The sequence below is a fragment of the Lissotriton vulgaris genome, chromosome 10 (genome assembly GCF_964263255.1).
Source record: "Lissotriton vulgaris chromosome 10, aLisVul1.2, whole genome shotgun sequence".
Classification (NCBI taxonomy): Eukaryota; Metazoa; Chordata; class Amphibia; order Caudata; family Salamandridae; genus Lissotriton; species Lissotriton vulgaris.
Window position 1 is genome coordinate 558,705,816 of NC_141698.1, and position 18,213 is coordinate 558,724,028.

Genomic DNA, 18,213 nt, shown 5'->3' on the forward strand with positions numbered 1-18,213 from the left:
GTTTTTCTTGATATATTGATTTTTCCTTTAATTGCATATTTGTAAAGTGTCCTAGATTAAAATTATTCCACAGAGTGGCATGGATATGCAACCCTTATGTCCGTGATATGAATTGAATCAGACCTCGTGTCATTACAACCTCATAACTCCATGTGATGAACCTATCAAAATGGTTTCAACTTTTATTCAAAACCTACAGACTTGATTTCAGAAAAAAATATTATCCTTACTAAAATGATTATTTAACTGACAACATTGATGTAAACTTTTAGACAAAGAATGGAGATTTGATAGTTCTCTCTTGCTTATTTCTTCTGATGAAAACCTTAGGAGTTATTATTTTGGAACTTACAAAAACTCTTAAATGAATAAATAAATATGTGAATAATGCTCGTAGTACACCACTTATCACAGTCTATTTAGACAATATTCATATAAAGAAAATACAACAACAATCCATTGGGCTCTTGATGGTCCTTGTTTTCTGTTTATTCTACCAATTCCAATCCCTTATGCCAACGCGTTTTGCCGTGGGATACAAAAATCCACCGGCTTCCTCAGGGCTGGAAATAACACAAATTTCTCTATTTACAATCACATTTTCAGAATGCTCCGTACAATCACCTGAGCCCTTAGTATCAACACAACCCTGTGCACATACTGATAACAAAGTCCATGATACATTCATGATGTCCCTACACACATATTCTTAATGCTTGATAGAACACATACATTTTGTTATGGACACAATAAGTCAAATTATATCACTTTTATGATTATCTTCACATTGCTTGGTACTCAAACCATCCATTAAACGTTATTGTTTCAGTGCTTTGTGACCATGTGTTACTAAGTTTCGATTGAGACCCCAGTGTTCTTATATTTAAATAACCCATGTGAAAAGAAAGTAAAACCACATCCATAGATGTAGTTACCTCAATTGTGTTGCTATTGAGTTCCTAATATGAAGTAATAGAATAAAGGAATCCTATTAAAACTCAACAGCTCAGGCAAAGTCAGAATTGTGCAGCATATTTGTTCGGAAATTATAATATTTCAAATTGCTGTCCTACCTCTCAGCAGGTATTCTCAGCCACCAGTCTATTGCTTCATGCCTTGCAAGCAGTGGATAAATAACCATCCCAATCTGTGCTCAAAGGAACATAAATGATGTTCAAATCAGCCACTATAGACCATGTCATCAAACACTGATCAAATATCTGCCCCACGCCGTGTACACCTCTTACCTTAAAATTTTAGTATTAGGACGCGGTGTGTATAACAATATATTCAGTCGTCCAAAATCCGTCTTAATAGACACTCCTAAATTTCTGTAAGTAAACAAGGTCATCCACTTTATCCAAATCTATAAATCAGCTTCCATTCAAACTATTGAAAGCACGTAATTCACAGTTTTTTAAAACCTACCCATTAGAATCCGGGTCCTGGTATTCAATCCAATTATCCACACCCCTGCCTGCTACCACACCATTCCTTCTCCGCCACAAACCTAGTGTGAAAAAGACCAATCCATAAGTCACCCTACCCGCTCAAAATATACTGTGCCAGGTATTCTAACTAATCTAGCGCAACCCCAATCTTACCTCGATTCTGTTCTCCTCCGCACCCAAGTACTTTGCCGCCATCTTGGAGTGTTCAAAGCTTATATTGTATCCTACTCACATATCCTACTTATTCTACAGAACTTCCCATCTATTATGCAAATAGTGTTCACTCTTTTATGCACCGTGCCCATGTAAATTTCTCTTGGCTTCAAGTTACCCCTGCTTATTGTAGCGGCTCCAAAGTTACTTATATTACGCAAAGCTCCCCTATTGATTGCAGTATAGCTACAAATTACCCATACTTATTTTTTGGCTCCCAAGTCAATACTTATATGTACTCCGTGCCGTATATCAATTTTCGCAGTATAGTAACAATGGTAATATCTAGGTAATTTCCTTATTGGTGATAAAGCCCCTAATCCTGAATATCCGAAGCATTATATATTATATTAAGTCAATACTTCACATAAATGCCAGCGATTCTTAGCAAGTCTTGCTTGGAAACATTAAAGGCCCAGGATATATGGATAATTTCGTTACCTATAGAGACGATATCCAAACTTCTGACTAAACAAGCAAAAATACTGTCCTATGAACATGATGCACAATCAGTGTTAAAGCTCTTTCACGGCAGTTGGGCTTCTAAACTCTATGCTCCAAAAACACTACTGCTCTATCTCTCATCACCTATGAAACCACAGGTAAAACACCAATTAATGAGATTACATTTTGGCTTAATTCCACTGATGGCGTATAAATTTGGACAAGGATATAAAAAGCTGCCCCCACACAATGCCGCTTCTGCAAACAAGAGGAAGAAAACCTAATTCACATCTTGTGCATCTGTAGATGCTTACTTGCCCTACAAACTTTTTGGATTTGTCCGATTTGGCTTTCTCTTAACATCAGGACATGTCAAGAAGCACTAGAATTATTCATGAGGGGCGACTCATCTCAGATGGCTACTCGCTTTGTAAAATTTATGTTTGAAATTAACCTTTTGTTACCACTAGGTGACCAAGAATGAACTCTAATTTCCAAAACAAATGTATCCTTTTTTACGTGCTCACTGTTTTCATTAGAATTTGATTAGTGCTTTTTAATTTTTAACCAGTGCCTGTACGAATTGCAATGATTTTAGTTAATTATGCAAATAAAACACTTACTTACTTACTTACTTAGCAAGACTCCGTTTTCTCACAACCAGATAGTATACTCATCCCCCATTTACAACATTTAAACATCATAAGTAGTGCAGCTAATCTCATATGCTTTAAGCTGACAAGTATACAACTCATCCTCATCGTTTATAATGCCAAGTACCCCTGATTAAGGGCATTGAATGGCTGTTATTAAAAAATATATAACAGTATTCCTCTGGCATTGGTTCTCTCTAACTAAATACCCAGGACCTGGACCTCCCATGGTTTAAACTTTTATTCAAAACCCACAGACTATATTTTAGAAAAAAAATATAATCCTTGCTAAAATGATTATTTAACTGACAACATCGATGTAAACTTTTGGACAAACAATGAAGATTTTATAGTTCTCTCTTGCTTATTTCATCTGATCAAAACCTTAGGAGTTATTGTTTTGGAACTTACAAAAACTCTTCATTGAATAAAAAAATAAATCTAAATGGTGACTTCCACCCACTTTCCTCACTGTGTGAGAGCATTTACCACATGTTAATAATCAAAAAGAATGTTGGTGGATACAAAATGGGATGTATCAATCCTGCTCCCTTACAACAGTCCTGACTAGAAGAATGGTTGCTGCATGGGAAGGAACAATGCAAGGCTGGACATAAATGTTTCTGTCCCATTGCAAAACACGTTCCTCACCCGTCATTCAAATGTATTAATGGTGCAGTACACAAATCAATTGACACCCTTAACCCCTTCGCTGCGGCGGCTATTCCGCCGCAGCGCTAAGGGGGAGGCGGGGCCGCGCGGCGATCCCATGCTCGTGACGGAACCGCTCCGTCAAGGCCCGCAGGTGAGCTGTGCTTGTGACGGAACGGTTCCGTCACGGCTCCGCCCGCTCTTTAGAATGTCAGCGCAGGCGCGGAATTTGCGCCGCGCAAGCGCGCGAGCGGGCCGTGACGGAACCGTTCCATCACCAGCACAGCCCACCCGAGGCTCGTGACGGAACGGTTTCATCCCGAGCATGGGAGGGGTTAACTCAGGGGTAGAAATGTAAGTGTAAGCATGAATATGTATGGTCCTTCCAATGGTACCATGGGTAAAAGCTCAGGAGCCTACTCACCTGAGCAGGAACCTTAGCCATATCCACTTGGCTGATTAGAGAGCAGGACGGGCATGCCCGCTCCTATGATATATGTGGAGGAGCTTGCCAAAATTGCAAGCTCTTCATCTGCAATTGACGACTGGTCCTGTCCTTACCTGAGTTGCCCCATGGTGAATCAGTTTTTTGCAGACAATGAAAATGCGCTTTGCATTCACAACTATGCTACCATGTTTTTTGGAACTTCAGCCCTGTATGTGCATAATGTACACAATGCTTCAATATGTATTTGCACGGTTAGAAAAATGTGTTAACTTAGAATGTTTTCAAATGTGCAACGTTTTTGATCTTAATATTTGTGTTTCCCAGTCAAAGCACCACATCTTAAACACATCCAGAGTGCTTCAATTTGAGGTGGTTGCTATTGTGTAGCAAATTAAATAAAAGCATTGAATGGTCATCACAAACCATTACTTTTTGTGAAAAATAATTATATTGATTGTGCTTGGCACGCTGCTTAGTGCACCTACTGTATAATGATTATTTGAAATTTTCATTTTATATTCTGTTAAGTATCATGCATTATTTTATCTTATGTTTATATTATATTATGTGTTATTTCAATATCACAATCCATAATGCCCGCAACAATAGAATGCATTGCAAAACTGTGTTTTACTTATATATGCATAAACTGGGCCTCAGTTTGACTTTGTGAGATATGAGTAAATTATAATTCCATACGTTCCAACTTTTTGTTGCTGCAAGTTTCCTATCTGTCAGAAAAATCTTTGGTCATCGGTGTCACTCTCTCTTGGTGATGTGGTATGTTAATTTTATGTTCTGGTGTTTCAGAGACTGGTGGTGCCAACATAGAGGGATCATTGGTGTTTACTCCAGCATCATTTATCCCACGATCAGCTATGGCTAATTTGACGGTCCATGCAATGGGTCATGCCATCAACCTACTGGAGGTAAGTTAAGTTGTGCTATTTGATAATGTATTGACCATGTAAATTATATGTATGTTGGGCAAGTCTAAGATGTTATTGGTGTTATGGCCCACAAGAGGAATGCTTGTCTTTTCCATAAATAGTGACTATTCAATCAAAACATACAACACTATCAAATTAGACAATCAGATAATCCAAATTATCTAATGGGAGGTCGGTAAGGTGGTTTCCTAAGTTTGCTGGTCAAAACACATGATGCTGAAGAGGCAGCAGCTTTTTATTTACTCTTTAAAAGGCAAAACTTGATTTGCTGCGTATAAATAGCCAATTGGAATCTCACTCTAAGGTAAAGACATGCATATTCAGGATCACATAATATCAGGTCACGGTCACCACTGTGGACTTAAAGTATGGTCAAAGTTTCCATATTAAAAAATATGATATATTTCTGTAATACCTTTTGAGCTGTTTGACGAATCTGCACAAACTTTGCAATAAAAAGTTAATCCACTTTGGCTTTTTCATGGAAAGCTTCACGCTGATCCATTTAGAGAGGCTGAGTAAAGGTTATCCCAAAAGTGTAATTTCAATGTTAGTTCTCATAGGAAACATTGCTCTCTATATAGAAAAAAACTGCTGAAAGGAATTACACCAAGTCTATCAAAAAGTTTAGACTTTACTTAGAAAGCATGCTTTTTGTAACTTGGTGGAAGTTTGTTCAGCCGTTGTAGAGACATTCATGTTTAAAGATGCCCTATGAGGTTGTGAAGGGGTTAACACTGACAAAAAAGTTAGAGACATCTAGATATTCAGTGATTGGCCCATTCGAAGTGGAGGGGTGGTACCCGATTGGCTGGCCACATCATTCAGGAGATACTGTGGTAGCAATTACAGGACTTCTGAAAATAAAAAATGAAAGGTCCCATATGTGGTAGGGTGCGTACATTCCAGGTGACCTGAAGAGACTCATCCTGGTGGCTAGAATGGGTCACCATGCACAAAAGTAGACCACAGTCATCCAAAACAGTCCACCGGGGGCTCAGACAATGCAGAAGGAAGTTTGTTTCCCTGGAACAACAGAGTGAGTAGTGCTTCACTGCTGGGAGGTTTTAGAACCCTGGGGAGTTCCAAGGAGTCAGTGCAAGAAGATTATAAAAATTGTGGATTCAGGGAAGGCCGTGTGTGGCGTGCCCTCCCAACATGTTTCTTAGCGTATAGGGACTCCAGTTATCTGTCCCCAGTGGCCCCATCTGCCTAGGGCCAAGAAAGACATAATCAGGTGCCCCTCTCACCCAATGTACCCATGTCTGGGGAGGGTGGGGGGTGGTGAGAGTGCCAGTCCTTTTGGTTTGCTCTATGCAGACAGTTCTCTATCTCAATCATGTTACTTTTAACCAAACTTCATCCTCATTGGCGCAGAGTAGCTGAAGAGAGTGAAGGAAAGCAAATAAAGGAGCAAGGATGGTGGCAAGGGGACCCCCAGTCCATAGAGCGTGTTCTGCAGTAAGTACAGAAAGATGAGGCAGCACCTTGCTGGTGTTCATATTTTGTAGTCCTTGTACACCTCACATTGTCAGGAAGGTGAGTATTTTTCCTCTCTCGCCTGGTTTGTTCATCTTCAGTAGAAGCCTTGTTCTGCTCTTTTCTGTGAGGTGTTTTAAAGTCTCATGTTTACAGATTGAAGGATTGGCATTAATTTAAAAAAGAAAAAGCAGGACCTTTTTCCTTTGACTTCGATGCTTCAAAAACAACCATTCATCTTACAGTTTTTCTTTTCTTTTTTTCTTTTTTTTAGGAAGATCTCATTTATTACTTTTGTTGATATTCTTTTATTTCTTCATAACTTAGATTTGTTGATGATTCTATGTTAAGATCTCCTGCTGACTATTAAATGGAGCACATTTCCCTGCTTATATTTTTGTGTGCCATATGCTATGAGAGCACTCTCAGAAAAGGGAGCATAGGGCTTGTCTTACCGAGGGCATTTCTGATTAAGATCAAGATGATCAAGTAGACTCTTCCGTATGTGATGCTTCAGAAGTTCCTGCTCACCCTGCAGTTTTGACTGAAGGTTTGTGTGAAGTAGATCTATAAGAAAATCTAAAAGCCCTTAAGAAAGAGACCGTAACAGAAATGTTACCCTCTGCCAATTTGGAAGGAGTCCTAAAAGACACAGCTTATTCATCAGCAACCTCTGACCCGCAAGACCTATGCAGCAGTGATCCAACTGGCAAGGACTTAGGAGAGATATGTGATTATCTCTGAGACAGCCTGGTGTTTCTGGAGAATGAACCTCCTCAATCAGCCGCTGGAGGTTTATTTCACTGGTTCCATGAAGACACATTTCCTCTCCTTCCCATTCACCAAGTGATTAAAGATCCCATAACAAAGGAAGCAGACATAACTGGATAGAGTAACAATTCGAATGTTCCTTTCCAGCTTTGTATGATCTGGAAGATGCAGATTTCTTATGCATCAGTCAGTTCAAGAAGACTCTCATGACTAAAAGTTCATGTAAGTCCTCATCGATGGAGGAAGAAACTACACCTGCTTACAAACAATGTGGATGAACTTATGAAGCACAAAAACATATGTTGGTTGACCCTAGCCATGCACTGTGCCTATGCTACATCACCATCTATAGTCAAGGATGTCCAGTAACTGTCTTTAATCATGTAGAATTAAGACGATTTTGCTGATCTGCTGACTTCTAAAGCGATAGCGGTAAAATTATTTTGAATATATCTTTTGATCACTTGAAAGCATCTTCTTTGGCTTCTGCAGTAAGCACGTATGTAAAATTGGAAGACAGAGGGAGTTCATGAATCTCCACTGCTTAAATTGTTCTTTTCCAGGCAACATTTCTTTTTTTACAGCTGAGGAATCTGGTTTGAAAATGTACCAGTCACTGTAAAATATAAAGCTAAAAAAAGAGAACTTATTGCCCCTTGTGTCACTCTAGCAAAGCTTTTTGATTTTCCCATGGCTCATATGATGAAAAATATTGAAAAAGGCAAAACTACTTCAGGGGTTGTTTCAGAACTCTACCTTCATTTTCTCCCACAAAGTAACCCAGATCTTAACTATACTGGGCATCAAGAGACTTCTGTACTTCTAGTAGGTGGATGAATCTCAATTTGTCAACTTATGGATTCTTTTAGTCTCAGATCAATGGGTTCTGGACATTGTCGAAGAAGGATACAGAACAAAGCTCTCTTATTGGCTAAGTACATTGGGGCTCAGACAGCTTTATTCCATTTGGACAATTTGAAGCCTGAAGAAATGCTTTCCAAACTCCAGGGTCTTAAGAAAGAAGGTATTTATTCATGGTCATGAAAAAGACAAAGAGCAGGGGATTGAACATATTTAAGAGATTTTCGCCTCATAGTAGATTTAAAAGTTGGAATTAATACATTCTAATACAAAGATAAAAATGGATATGTTGAAAAATGTTTTGCCTTTAGTATTACCAGGTAACTTCTTAGCAGCACTGGGTCTAGAAGACGCCTATGATCACATTCCAATTCACCTGCGGTTTCTTCGATTTGTAGTTTAATCCTACCAGCTCCAGTCTGTGGCTGTCTCATTTGGACTCAAGCCTCCCCAATGATGCTTTCTTACATTATAGATCCCCTGGTAAAATGAGGTGTGGAGATTGATCAATCCTTACATGGAAGAGTGGTAAGTCCATGAAGCTTAATTGGAAAAAGCATAAAGGAAATACTCAGGGTGTGAGGCTTGCTTGAAAATCACGGGTTTCTTCAAAACTAGTTGAAATATAATCTCACCTCAGCTCAAGCATTTCAATACATTGGTAGAGAGGAACTAGAAACTGAAGTTATATCTGATACAGATCACGAATCGCTCAGAAGCTCCTGCCTCTTGGCGAATCAGACTTCATGGTGGTATGGCAGTTGCATTATTGATGGTCAAATGGGCTTGGTTTCATATGGAGTTGGTATTCCGTCACACATTCAGATTCTGGTCTCCCCTGAGAGGCAGTTTGAAAAATCCAGTTACAGTTCTTCCTTTCTATCCAAATAGAGACAAAATAGTGTATGTGTACCTTTTGCCTGATGGAGAGAGTGTCCTTAGCCATCTCTAGGTAGATTACTTTAATACCAGACGCTAGTGCATACAGTTCGGAAAACACTTGTTTAACTCTGTCGGCTCAGGGAAGTTGGTCCAAGGGAAGGCTCTTCATTTCTCTAAATGGACAGAACTGTTAACTATTATTCTAGCTCATCGGTCCTTTTAACTCCTCTCATAGCCCTTGCTGTACTTAGCCAGTCAATATGACCACCTAGATATACAGTAACCACCAGAATGGCACCAAATCCAGAAATCTTGTCAATTATCTGCAAGAAAGGCCAAAGGGGAGCATCTCATGTAACATCTCTTTTGGCAGAAATCGTTAGAGGTTTGGGCAGTTATCGAGGATATTCCCTAAGCAGGCACCTTCCCTTGTCTTTATTTCTCTCTCCAGTTCATCTAAAAACATGTGCATGTGGTCCAACTATCTAGTCTTGTCTAAGACATGTTTAATTTATTAGTCTGATGACTTGCTTGCTGTGTATTGCTCCCAATTTCTAGATCCAACAGCTTGGCCATTAGATGCCATGTCCTGTCAGTATATGTATAAAGAACAAGGGGACCCCAGTAGTAAGACCAGGGGAAGTATTTGAGGTTGAAAGGAACAATGGTCTAAGGGAGGCCTAACAGGTCCTCGGGTAGCCTAGGCTACTAATTAAAGAGCATAGATTAAATCAAAAGGAACACTTTCACAGGGAGTCCAAGCGGGCCCTGTAAGCAATATATTAAATTATTTACTGTAATAGATCTGGTGCTCACACAAAACAAGTGAAAGTACGAGAGTGTGAGCAAGTAGAATTTGGAATGCCACAAGTGTCGCTGCGGACGGTGCGGATTCACTCGCAAATGAACACGGACACGGAAGATTTACTCTTCAGGATCCTGACTAATCCCGGCTCTCAAATTGTTCCTCTGGCCATTCCAGAATAATTAATTCCAGGTACCCGGACTCTTACCGGGTTGCTGTATAACGTGTGCCCTCCGTGACAAGATTCCCACAGCCGGGTCCAGCCGCACTGCCTGCAGCGACCCTTGTGGCATTCCAAATTCTGTTTGCTCACACTCTCGTCCTGATGATGATCTTTAATTAATAAGACCGAAACGCCATCGACCTTACAACCAAAACTCCTCCAGTGTAATTGATTAGATTGGAGTTTTGAATGCTGTTGTCAATGCGATGTAAATTTTAAATGTCACTAAGCACTTTTCACTTCACCCACTTTCACTTGTTTTGTGTGAGCGCCAGAACTATTACCGTAAATAATTGAATGCTGTTAATAAATGTGATGTCATTCCAAGAACCTTGTGTCCCAGCATATATTGCTTCCAGAATCCCGCTTGGACTCCCTGTGAAAGTGTTAGTTTTGATTTAATCTAGGCTCATTAATTAGTAGCATCGGCTACCAGAGGACCTGTTAGGCCTCCCTTAGACCATTGTTCCTTTCAACCTGTCCTGTCGGTAGCCAGAGATGCACAAAGGATTCTCCCAAGAGGGCGTCTTTCAAAAACTTAGGTTTTATTGATTTTCCTTTTTATCCAAGGTTGTCCTGCTTTCTTCTCCTCTGAAAGTTGTTGGTAGATCAAAAATGGATTCTTCCAATATTTCCATCTCCGCAGAGATGGAAATGTTCCTCATCTTCAGTCTTCTTCACTCCAGAAGTTCACAAAACCCCACAGGTTATTAAAAGGTTGGGGATTCAGCATTTAGGCTTATCCAGTGATCTGGTTTCTGTGGTCCAGACAATCTACTCCTAATGGTTATGATCATCACTGCTCCTCCTTTTAAAATTAGCAGAAAGATAGAAAAGTATTGATTTGGATTGTGAAGACAGTTTTAGTCTTCAATTTGTTTTGGATAGGTTCAACAAAGGCCTGACAATTCCAACTTCTAAGTTTCAATTAGTAGCCATAAGAGGTTTCTAGGAACGCATGAGAAGATTAAAATCTTTAGAGCCTTTTGCTTTAAGGCAGTCTAAATAATTATCAGTCGTCAGGCATGTTTCCAGGTCTCTGGTCCCCCTTGGGATTCCCCTTTAGTTCTAAGGAGATTTACCATCCTATTCTTTAGAGCCTTTAAAAGGGGTTTCCTTAAATAATCTGTCTGTTAAGGGTTTCTTTCTTACAGCCATCACATCTGCATAGCATATAGGATAGTTTTGTCCTTAAGTTTACATTCCTCCTTACTTTGTTTCAGACAGAATTATTCTTCGGTTAGGGCCTATATTTGTTTTCAACTGTATTTCTAAATAAAATCTGGACAGGAGATTTCCTTTCCTTCTTGCTATCTTGTTTTGTACCCCAGTCTTTCCAGACTTCAATTTTGACATTAAGTGTACTTAAAGCAGGACATACATTAGATGGCTTGTTCACCAACAACCCAGATATCTCCCTATTGGATATTCTTCCCCTCACGTGGTCAGATCACAGGGCCATTATCTTTGATATACATACTCGGCCTGTTAACCCTCCCCCCCCAGGCTACGAACTAGGATAGGGACCCGGGTCTGGAAGAATGCAGATATCCCTCAGATGGTAGACATCCTGACACTATCCTCCCCCACTGGAGGAGCTAGCCCTGCTCTGTCAGCCTCCGATTTCCAAGATTGGATTCGGAACGCCGCTGATCAGGTGGCCCCTGAGAAGCTTATCCGACCCAACAAAATATCTCCATCTGCGGCTTGGTACACCGAAGAGCTTAGGCTCCATCAAAAACACTGTAGGAACTTAGAAAGGCGTTGGAGGAAATCCTACTGCCCCATAGCTAAACAATCCTACAAAGATGCCTTGACAATATATAAAAAGGCTATTATTGCCCGAAAAACTACCTTTTTCTCGGCTCAAATAGACAATGCCAGGAACTCTGCCAGAGAACTGTTCTCAGTGGTCACCACTCTGTCCACCCCTTCTTCGGGTCCCGGGGCTGAACCCTCTCAGTCTCTCTGCAATGCTCTGTCCAGCTTTTTCATCACTAAGGTGGCAGATATCTACTCATCCTTTGCAGGGGATGTAGGGACAAAAACCAGAGTTTGCAGTGGGGAAGAACTAGTCAATGATCATGACCCCCTCTCCTTCTTTGCCCCCATTACGTAAGACCAAATTAGCAGACTCATTTCTACTATCAAGTCTGGCTCCCCCTGGATCCTTGTCCCCCCTCAGTGATGGCCAACTTAAGTGAGGTGATTTCCCGCCCACTTATGGAAATCTGCAATACTGCATTTCAAACTGGTCACTATCCAGTCCCGTGGAAGAAGGCAGTGATTAAACCTCTTCTGAAAAAACCCTCCCTGGATCCTACAGCTCTGGCCAGCTATAGACCTATTGCTTGTCTCCCCTTTCCCGCCAAAATATGCGAAGCTCTGATGAATAAACAACTCTCAGAGTTCGTCGATACTCACCAACTTCTCGACAAAACGCAGTTTGGCTTCAGGAAAGGGCATGGAACCGAGACCGCCTTAATAAAGGCCTCAGATGAGATCAGAGCCATTATGGACCAGGGTGGTGTGGCCGTCCTGATCCTTTTGGACCTGTCCGCAGCCTTTGACACGGTCGACCATGCTATTTTGGTAGATCGTGTCACAGCCCTGGGGATAAACGGTATGGCTAGAGATCTTATTTCATCCTTTCTGGCCAACCGTACCCAGACAGTGAAGTTGGGCAATTTTTACTCTCCTGTCTCTGTACTCCCTTGTGGAGTCCCACAGGGCTCCTCGCTAAGTCCTCCGCTATTTAATATCTATGTAGAGGACTTAGCGAGGGTAATAAAGGCCCATGGGTTGTGATTAATATCTTACGCAGACGACACCCAACTGGTTCTGGCGATCCATAAGGACGGCCCAGTGGTGGCAGCTAATTTCCAAAGGGCCATGCTCGCTGTCAGTACCTGGATGTCCTCCAATTGTCTGAGGCTTAACTCAGACAAAACCGAGGTCATGACTTTTGGTAAACTCTCCCCGGAATGGTCCTCCATCTGGTGGCCCAATCAGCTGGGCTCTCCACCTGTCCCAGTTGAAAAGGCTAGAAACCTGGGAGTTATTTTTGACAGCAAGCTGTCTTTTAACCTTCACGTCAACAAGGTTGTGTCATCTGCGTTCTTTATTTTAAAGAAAATCAGGAAACTGCTGCCTTACCTTCCTACCTCAGCCGGGAAGACCTTGGTCTCTGCCTTAGTGTTTTCCAAAATCGACTATGGGAATGCCCTCCTTCTCAACTCTCAGAAACTCGTTTTATCTAAGCTGCAGTCCATACAGAACGCGGCTGCTAGAATTCTTCTTGATATCCCTCGCCGCCAGCCTACCACTCCCGCCATTCGTCATCTGCATTGGCTAAGAGTAGAGGGCCGCATTAAGTTCAAGGCCCTCTGCATTGCCTATAAGGCAGTGCATGGCGTTGGGCCCAAGTTTCTGACCGAAGCATTTCAGCTGTACACCCCTAAAAGGCAGCTGAGATCCGCCAACACTTGCCTCCTGCCGGTACCTCGCACGAGAACAGCAACCTGGGGAGACAGACGTTTCCTGGTTGCTGCGCCCAAGCTTTGGAACCTTTTGCCACTCACGATTAAAACTGCCCCCAATCTGATGAGCTTTCGTAGGCTCTTGAAGACATGGTTGTTCAACCAGTAAGCTTGCTGTTCGGTCCTTCTGGCCTCCACATGCGCCGAGACACCTTCGGGTAGTTGTATGCGCAATAAAAATATCGTAAATAAATAAATAAATAAATACTCTAGTTTTCTACCCAGAATAATGGAGTTTCATTGTTGTGATGCTTCATTTGTTAATTCGGTTCTGCTAGGAAAGGTCCTAAACCTACAGTTTCTTTTCTCAGTAGCTGGATCCGATCTGTCATCTCTTTAGTTTATGATGCTGGTCTGCCCTGCTTGTATTCTGCAAAAAGAACAATTGATGGACAAAATGCAGAACAATGACATACAATCACCCCAGTACAGAGATCTGGGCCTAAATCCATCGCGTTTGCTCACCATGCCATTCCAGTTTACACCCAGCCATATGCAAATCAGTCTTGACTCTGTGCCCAATGGGAACATTCCAGCCAAAACTGCCAGGCCAGGTCCTCCCTGGACTGGAAACAAGCATCCTAGGACAGGTTTCGGGGTTTCACCCCTCAGCAGCCAGGATAACTTGACTCCAGTGGCATGGAGAGCACAGAACCCACGTCTGGGCATACCCATCCCACTCGGGGTGAGAAATGCAAAAAGAACAGTTGATGGACAGAATGCAGAAGGCTTTCCGTGACGATCGGTAGTGGTGAGGGGACTCGATGCGGCTTTGCAACACGCTTGGTGCTTGCATTGTACTTAGAACACTGAAATATTTGCATCGCGTCCGCAGTCGAAACCATATACAGCACTGATACAAATTATTGAGAACCAGACTTAGCCCCCCCTCCACTCACGAATGTAGCATCGTCGAATTGAATTGAATTGACAACTCCTATATCCACATAAGAGTTACTCGGAGTGTAGGGAGTACCCTCTTATACTAGTATGGAGTCCTGAGCCATCACCTTTATTGGATTTCAGATTGAAACTTTTTTACTGGTACCGTATGCAGTTCGTACCCTGACTAATAAACCTACCTACATGATCTTAGAGCGATAGGATATATCTGTGTTTTATGTCTTGTGTAGTTCCCCTGATATCTGATATATTAGCGTGAAGAAGAAGGTCCTGAGGAAGGTGGCCAAGTGCCACCGAAACGCGCGTCGACCGATCTGATGCAGGAGCCTATAATTACATCTTGAGGCCCTATAACTGGCATTACAATCTTGCCAACTATTACTCAGCTTTTCCCTTTTCTTATGGTTTGACTGTGGTATGGGTGCGAGTACGTGAGCATGTTGTATTGTATGTATGATATCAGGTGGTGTTGTTTTACTATATATGTTGTGTTCATTGATTTTGTATATATTTATAGCACATTTCGTTAGTACTGTTTATATATATTAAGAAAAAAATAATTTTTCCCCAAAAAAATGCACTTTCTATGAAATATTTTTTGAAATAACAAACTATACGAAATGAAAAAAGAGAAATAAAGTATATATATTTTTTGAATAATGGTTGTTCAGAATTACTTTGTCACCAGGTTCTATTAATAGGATGTATATTGTTTTTGTAATACTTGGCCACTGAAGGAACTTTCTCTCTACAGAATGCAGAACAATGTCATACATTTACCCCAGTACAGAGATCTGAGCCTAAATCCATAGTTTTTCTGCTCACCATGCCATTCCAGTTTGGACCCAGCCATATGCAAATCAGTCTTGACCCTGCCCCCAATGAGATCAGTTCAGCCCGAACTGCAAGGCCAGGTCCTCCCTGGAGTGGAAACAAGCATCCCAGGACTGGTTTCGGGGTTTCACCCCTCATCAGCCAGGATAACCTGACTCAAGTGGTATGGAGAGCACAATTGATGGACAGAATGCAGAACAATGTCATACATTCACCCCAATACAGAGTTCTGGGACTAAATACATTGTTTTTTTGCTCGCCATTCCAGTTTGGACCCAACCGGATGAAAATGGCTTGGAAGTTTAGGCTGGACTGTTCCCACAAGGAACAGGGTCAATACTGATTTGCATATGGCTGGGTCCAAACTGGGATGGTGTGGTGAGCAAAAAAATGATGGATTAAACCCTTGTGACTGGGGGTGAATGTTTGCATTGTCTTGCATTCCGTCCATCAATTGTTTCCTTTGCATCTGCTTGTATTCTGGGCAGATCAGCAAGAGGCATGCTAACGTCTTAGGTAGAGGATGAGGCATCTGTTTCACTTTTGCTTGATTACCTCTACCAGGTGGGAATTGGTGAAGAACTGCAGTTTGGTTTTGCTGTACTGTCTTCTAGGATTAAATATCATGTGTGCTGTTTTTCCCATTTTATTTTGAAGTATGCATGTGCTTTGGGTTATTCATCATGTTGCTCTTTTGTGCAGTATTTCTTGTCTTCTGTCTTTGGGCTACAAACCTGTTACATCCTCACAGTTCAAAGTGCAAGGAACAGGAGGAGGAAATAGCCACAGAAGATATTGTCCAGATTATTTCCTGGTATTCTTCATTAATTCTGTTGCCATTTTCCTCGTCCCTTTACCATCCTTTTTGCCCTCTCTCTTGTTTTGTCTTCGATCGGAGATATTGGCTTAATACTTGAACAAAGTGTGCAGACGTCTGGCCTTTTTTTATATGAAAATATATTAGAGGTCAGGGGAGTGGTTGTAGAGATGAAATTCATTGTGTTTTTACTTAGAATGGAGGCCTGTTGTGTAGGCGCAATGCCTCACTGTGAATGTAGCAAGACAAGGAAGATGGCCACAGAAGTAATGAAAGTTTTGTTGAGTAATTGGCCTATGTGGCGGAATTTCCATGAAAAAGTGCAGCCTTCCTCCAATTGCTGTGCGGCATGGATACATTCAGCACGCTGCAAAGAACTGGCTAGTTTGTTTCACAGACTTTGTACAAACACCGTGCTGCAGCATGAACCAGTTAATGATACATTTGGCCCAACATGTCTTAATATGTTATTTTAATAACGCTGTTCATTGAAATGTTAACGCCCAAGGACAAGGTGGGATTGCATAACATTTTTATCATAAGCATGTGGTAATCTTATAACTACTATAAACTAAAGTACTTTGAATTACCATGTGTGTTTTGTATTTATTAACTTTACCAACTTACTGTTATATTTTATTTTTGTTTGGTGGATCAGCTTGGTATTCGATTGGAAAATGTGGAAGACCTCACACAGAGGTTTTTTGGAGAGCACGCTGCTGCAATGATGGACATATTTAATTTTGCCAAGAAAAATGAAGGCACTCCATCTAAAGCAAATTCTCCCATGGACACAGCTACAAAAGCAAATCAAAAGAAAAGAACTGTGAAGAGACAAAGTCATGGTGACCATCATATGACCAAGTCTGACAAATCCAAGTCAAAAAAGGGGAAAAACAGCTGCTCAAGTGGAAAATATAATAGAATAAATGAACTCCAGCAAAAGGTACAGTTACCCTATTAATTCCGTCTTATCATTAACACTAAGGTCTTTATTCTGAGTTGTATGGAGTGGTACATACTCATGTTTTTATGATTTGTAATCAAACACAATTATTTTCCGGGGGCACTGGGGCCGGATCCCCCAGGGGTAAGGGTCTTAGGTCATTAGGGATTTCAGATACTGTGTCCCCTGGGCTTACAAATCCTAGATCCCCTGGGGTGTCAAGTGTTGATTCCCTAGGGGTACCAATCTCTGGGCCCAACCAGGGGCATTGGTTCTGAATGCTGTGTCCTGCAGGAGTAGAAGGCATTAGGTATGCCAGGAACACTGGGTCCACTGTCTACCAGAGTTAGCAAGTATTGGGTCCCCTGATGGTACCAACTCCAAAGTCCCCCAGGGACAGTAGGTCCATGGTCCCCCGATGGTACTGAATGTTACATTTCCAAGGGTACCAAGTCCATAGTCCCCCCATGCGTACTGAGACCTGAATCCCCTTGGGATCTCAGATCCTGGTTCCCCTTAGCGATAATGTTTCTCGAGCCCCCCGCGGTACAGATTCTTAGATCACCCAGTGGTACTTAGCCCTTGGTCCTCCGAGGTTACCAAGTCCTAGGTCCCCAAGGGGTACCCAGGACTTGGTCCCCTGGGGGTACCAGGTCCCCAGGGGACACTGAGTCCTCGGAACACCAGGAGTACTGAGTGCTGGGTTCTCCAGGGGTACCAGGTCTTGGATTCACCAGGGGTACCAGGTCTTAGTTAACCCAGGGCACTGGGATTTTGTTCGCCAGGGCTCCAAAGTATTAGTTTCCTTGGGGTACCAATTCTTCGGGTGCCAGGGGACACTGGTTCCATCATCACCTGGGGTAACAAGTCCTAGGTCCCCCAGGAGTAATGTGTCTCAGGTCTCTCTGGGGGCAATTAATGCTCAGTCCCTCAGAGGTACAGAGTCTGAGTTCCTGTGGGGGTACTGGTTTCTAGGAATCCCAGAGGAACCAAGACCAAGCTCCCCCCGGGAAAGGCTCCTCAGTCCCCAGAGGTCCTGAGTCCTAAGTCCCACAGGGGAACTGAGTCCTCATGCCCCCATTGATACCGAACCCTAGGTCCCCAGGTGTAATGAATCATGGGTCCCCAAAAGAAATGGATCCTCTGTCCCATGGAGGTACTGAGACCTAGGTACCAGGGGACACTGAGTCCTCAATCCCCCAGAGGTACCGAGTCCTAGGTCTCCCGGCAGCACTGTATCCTCTATCCAATGAAGGTAAAAGGTCCTGGGTACTCCTGGGTACCTCCCGGGGTATCCAGTCCTAAGCCTCAGCATGGGGTACTGTGCATTGGGTCCTCCCAGG

The 18,213-nt window shown here is 42.1% G+C and overlaps 1 protein-coding gene across 1 annotated transcript in view; it reads left to right on the forward strand.

The window, feature by feature from the left end:
- The window catches only part of APOLTP (apolipoprotein lipid transfer particle homolog), a 1,141,779-nt gene that overhangs the window by 274,590 nt on the left and 848,976 nt on the right, over positions 1-18,213 (forward strand). Inside the window, exons 12-13 of the mRNA XM_086941409.1 lie at positions 4,671-4,789; positions 16,583-16,870. Of these exons, the coding sequence (XP_086797535.1) occupies positions 4,671-4,789; positions 16,583-16,870 (407 nt within the window). The remainder of the gene's footprint in view (positions 1-4,670; positions 4,790-16,582; positions 16,871-18,213) is intronic.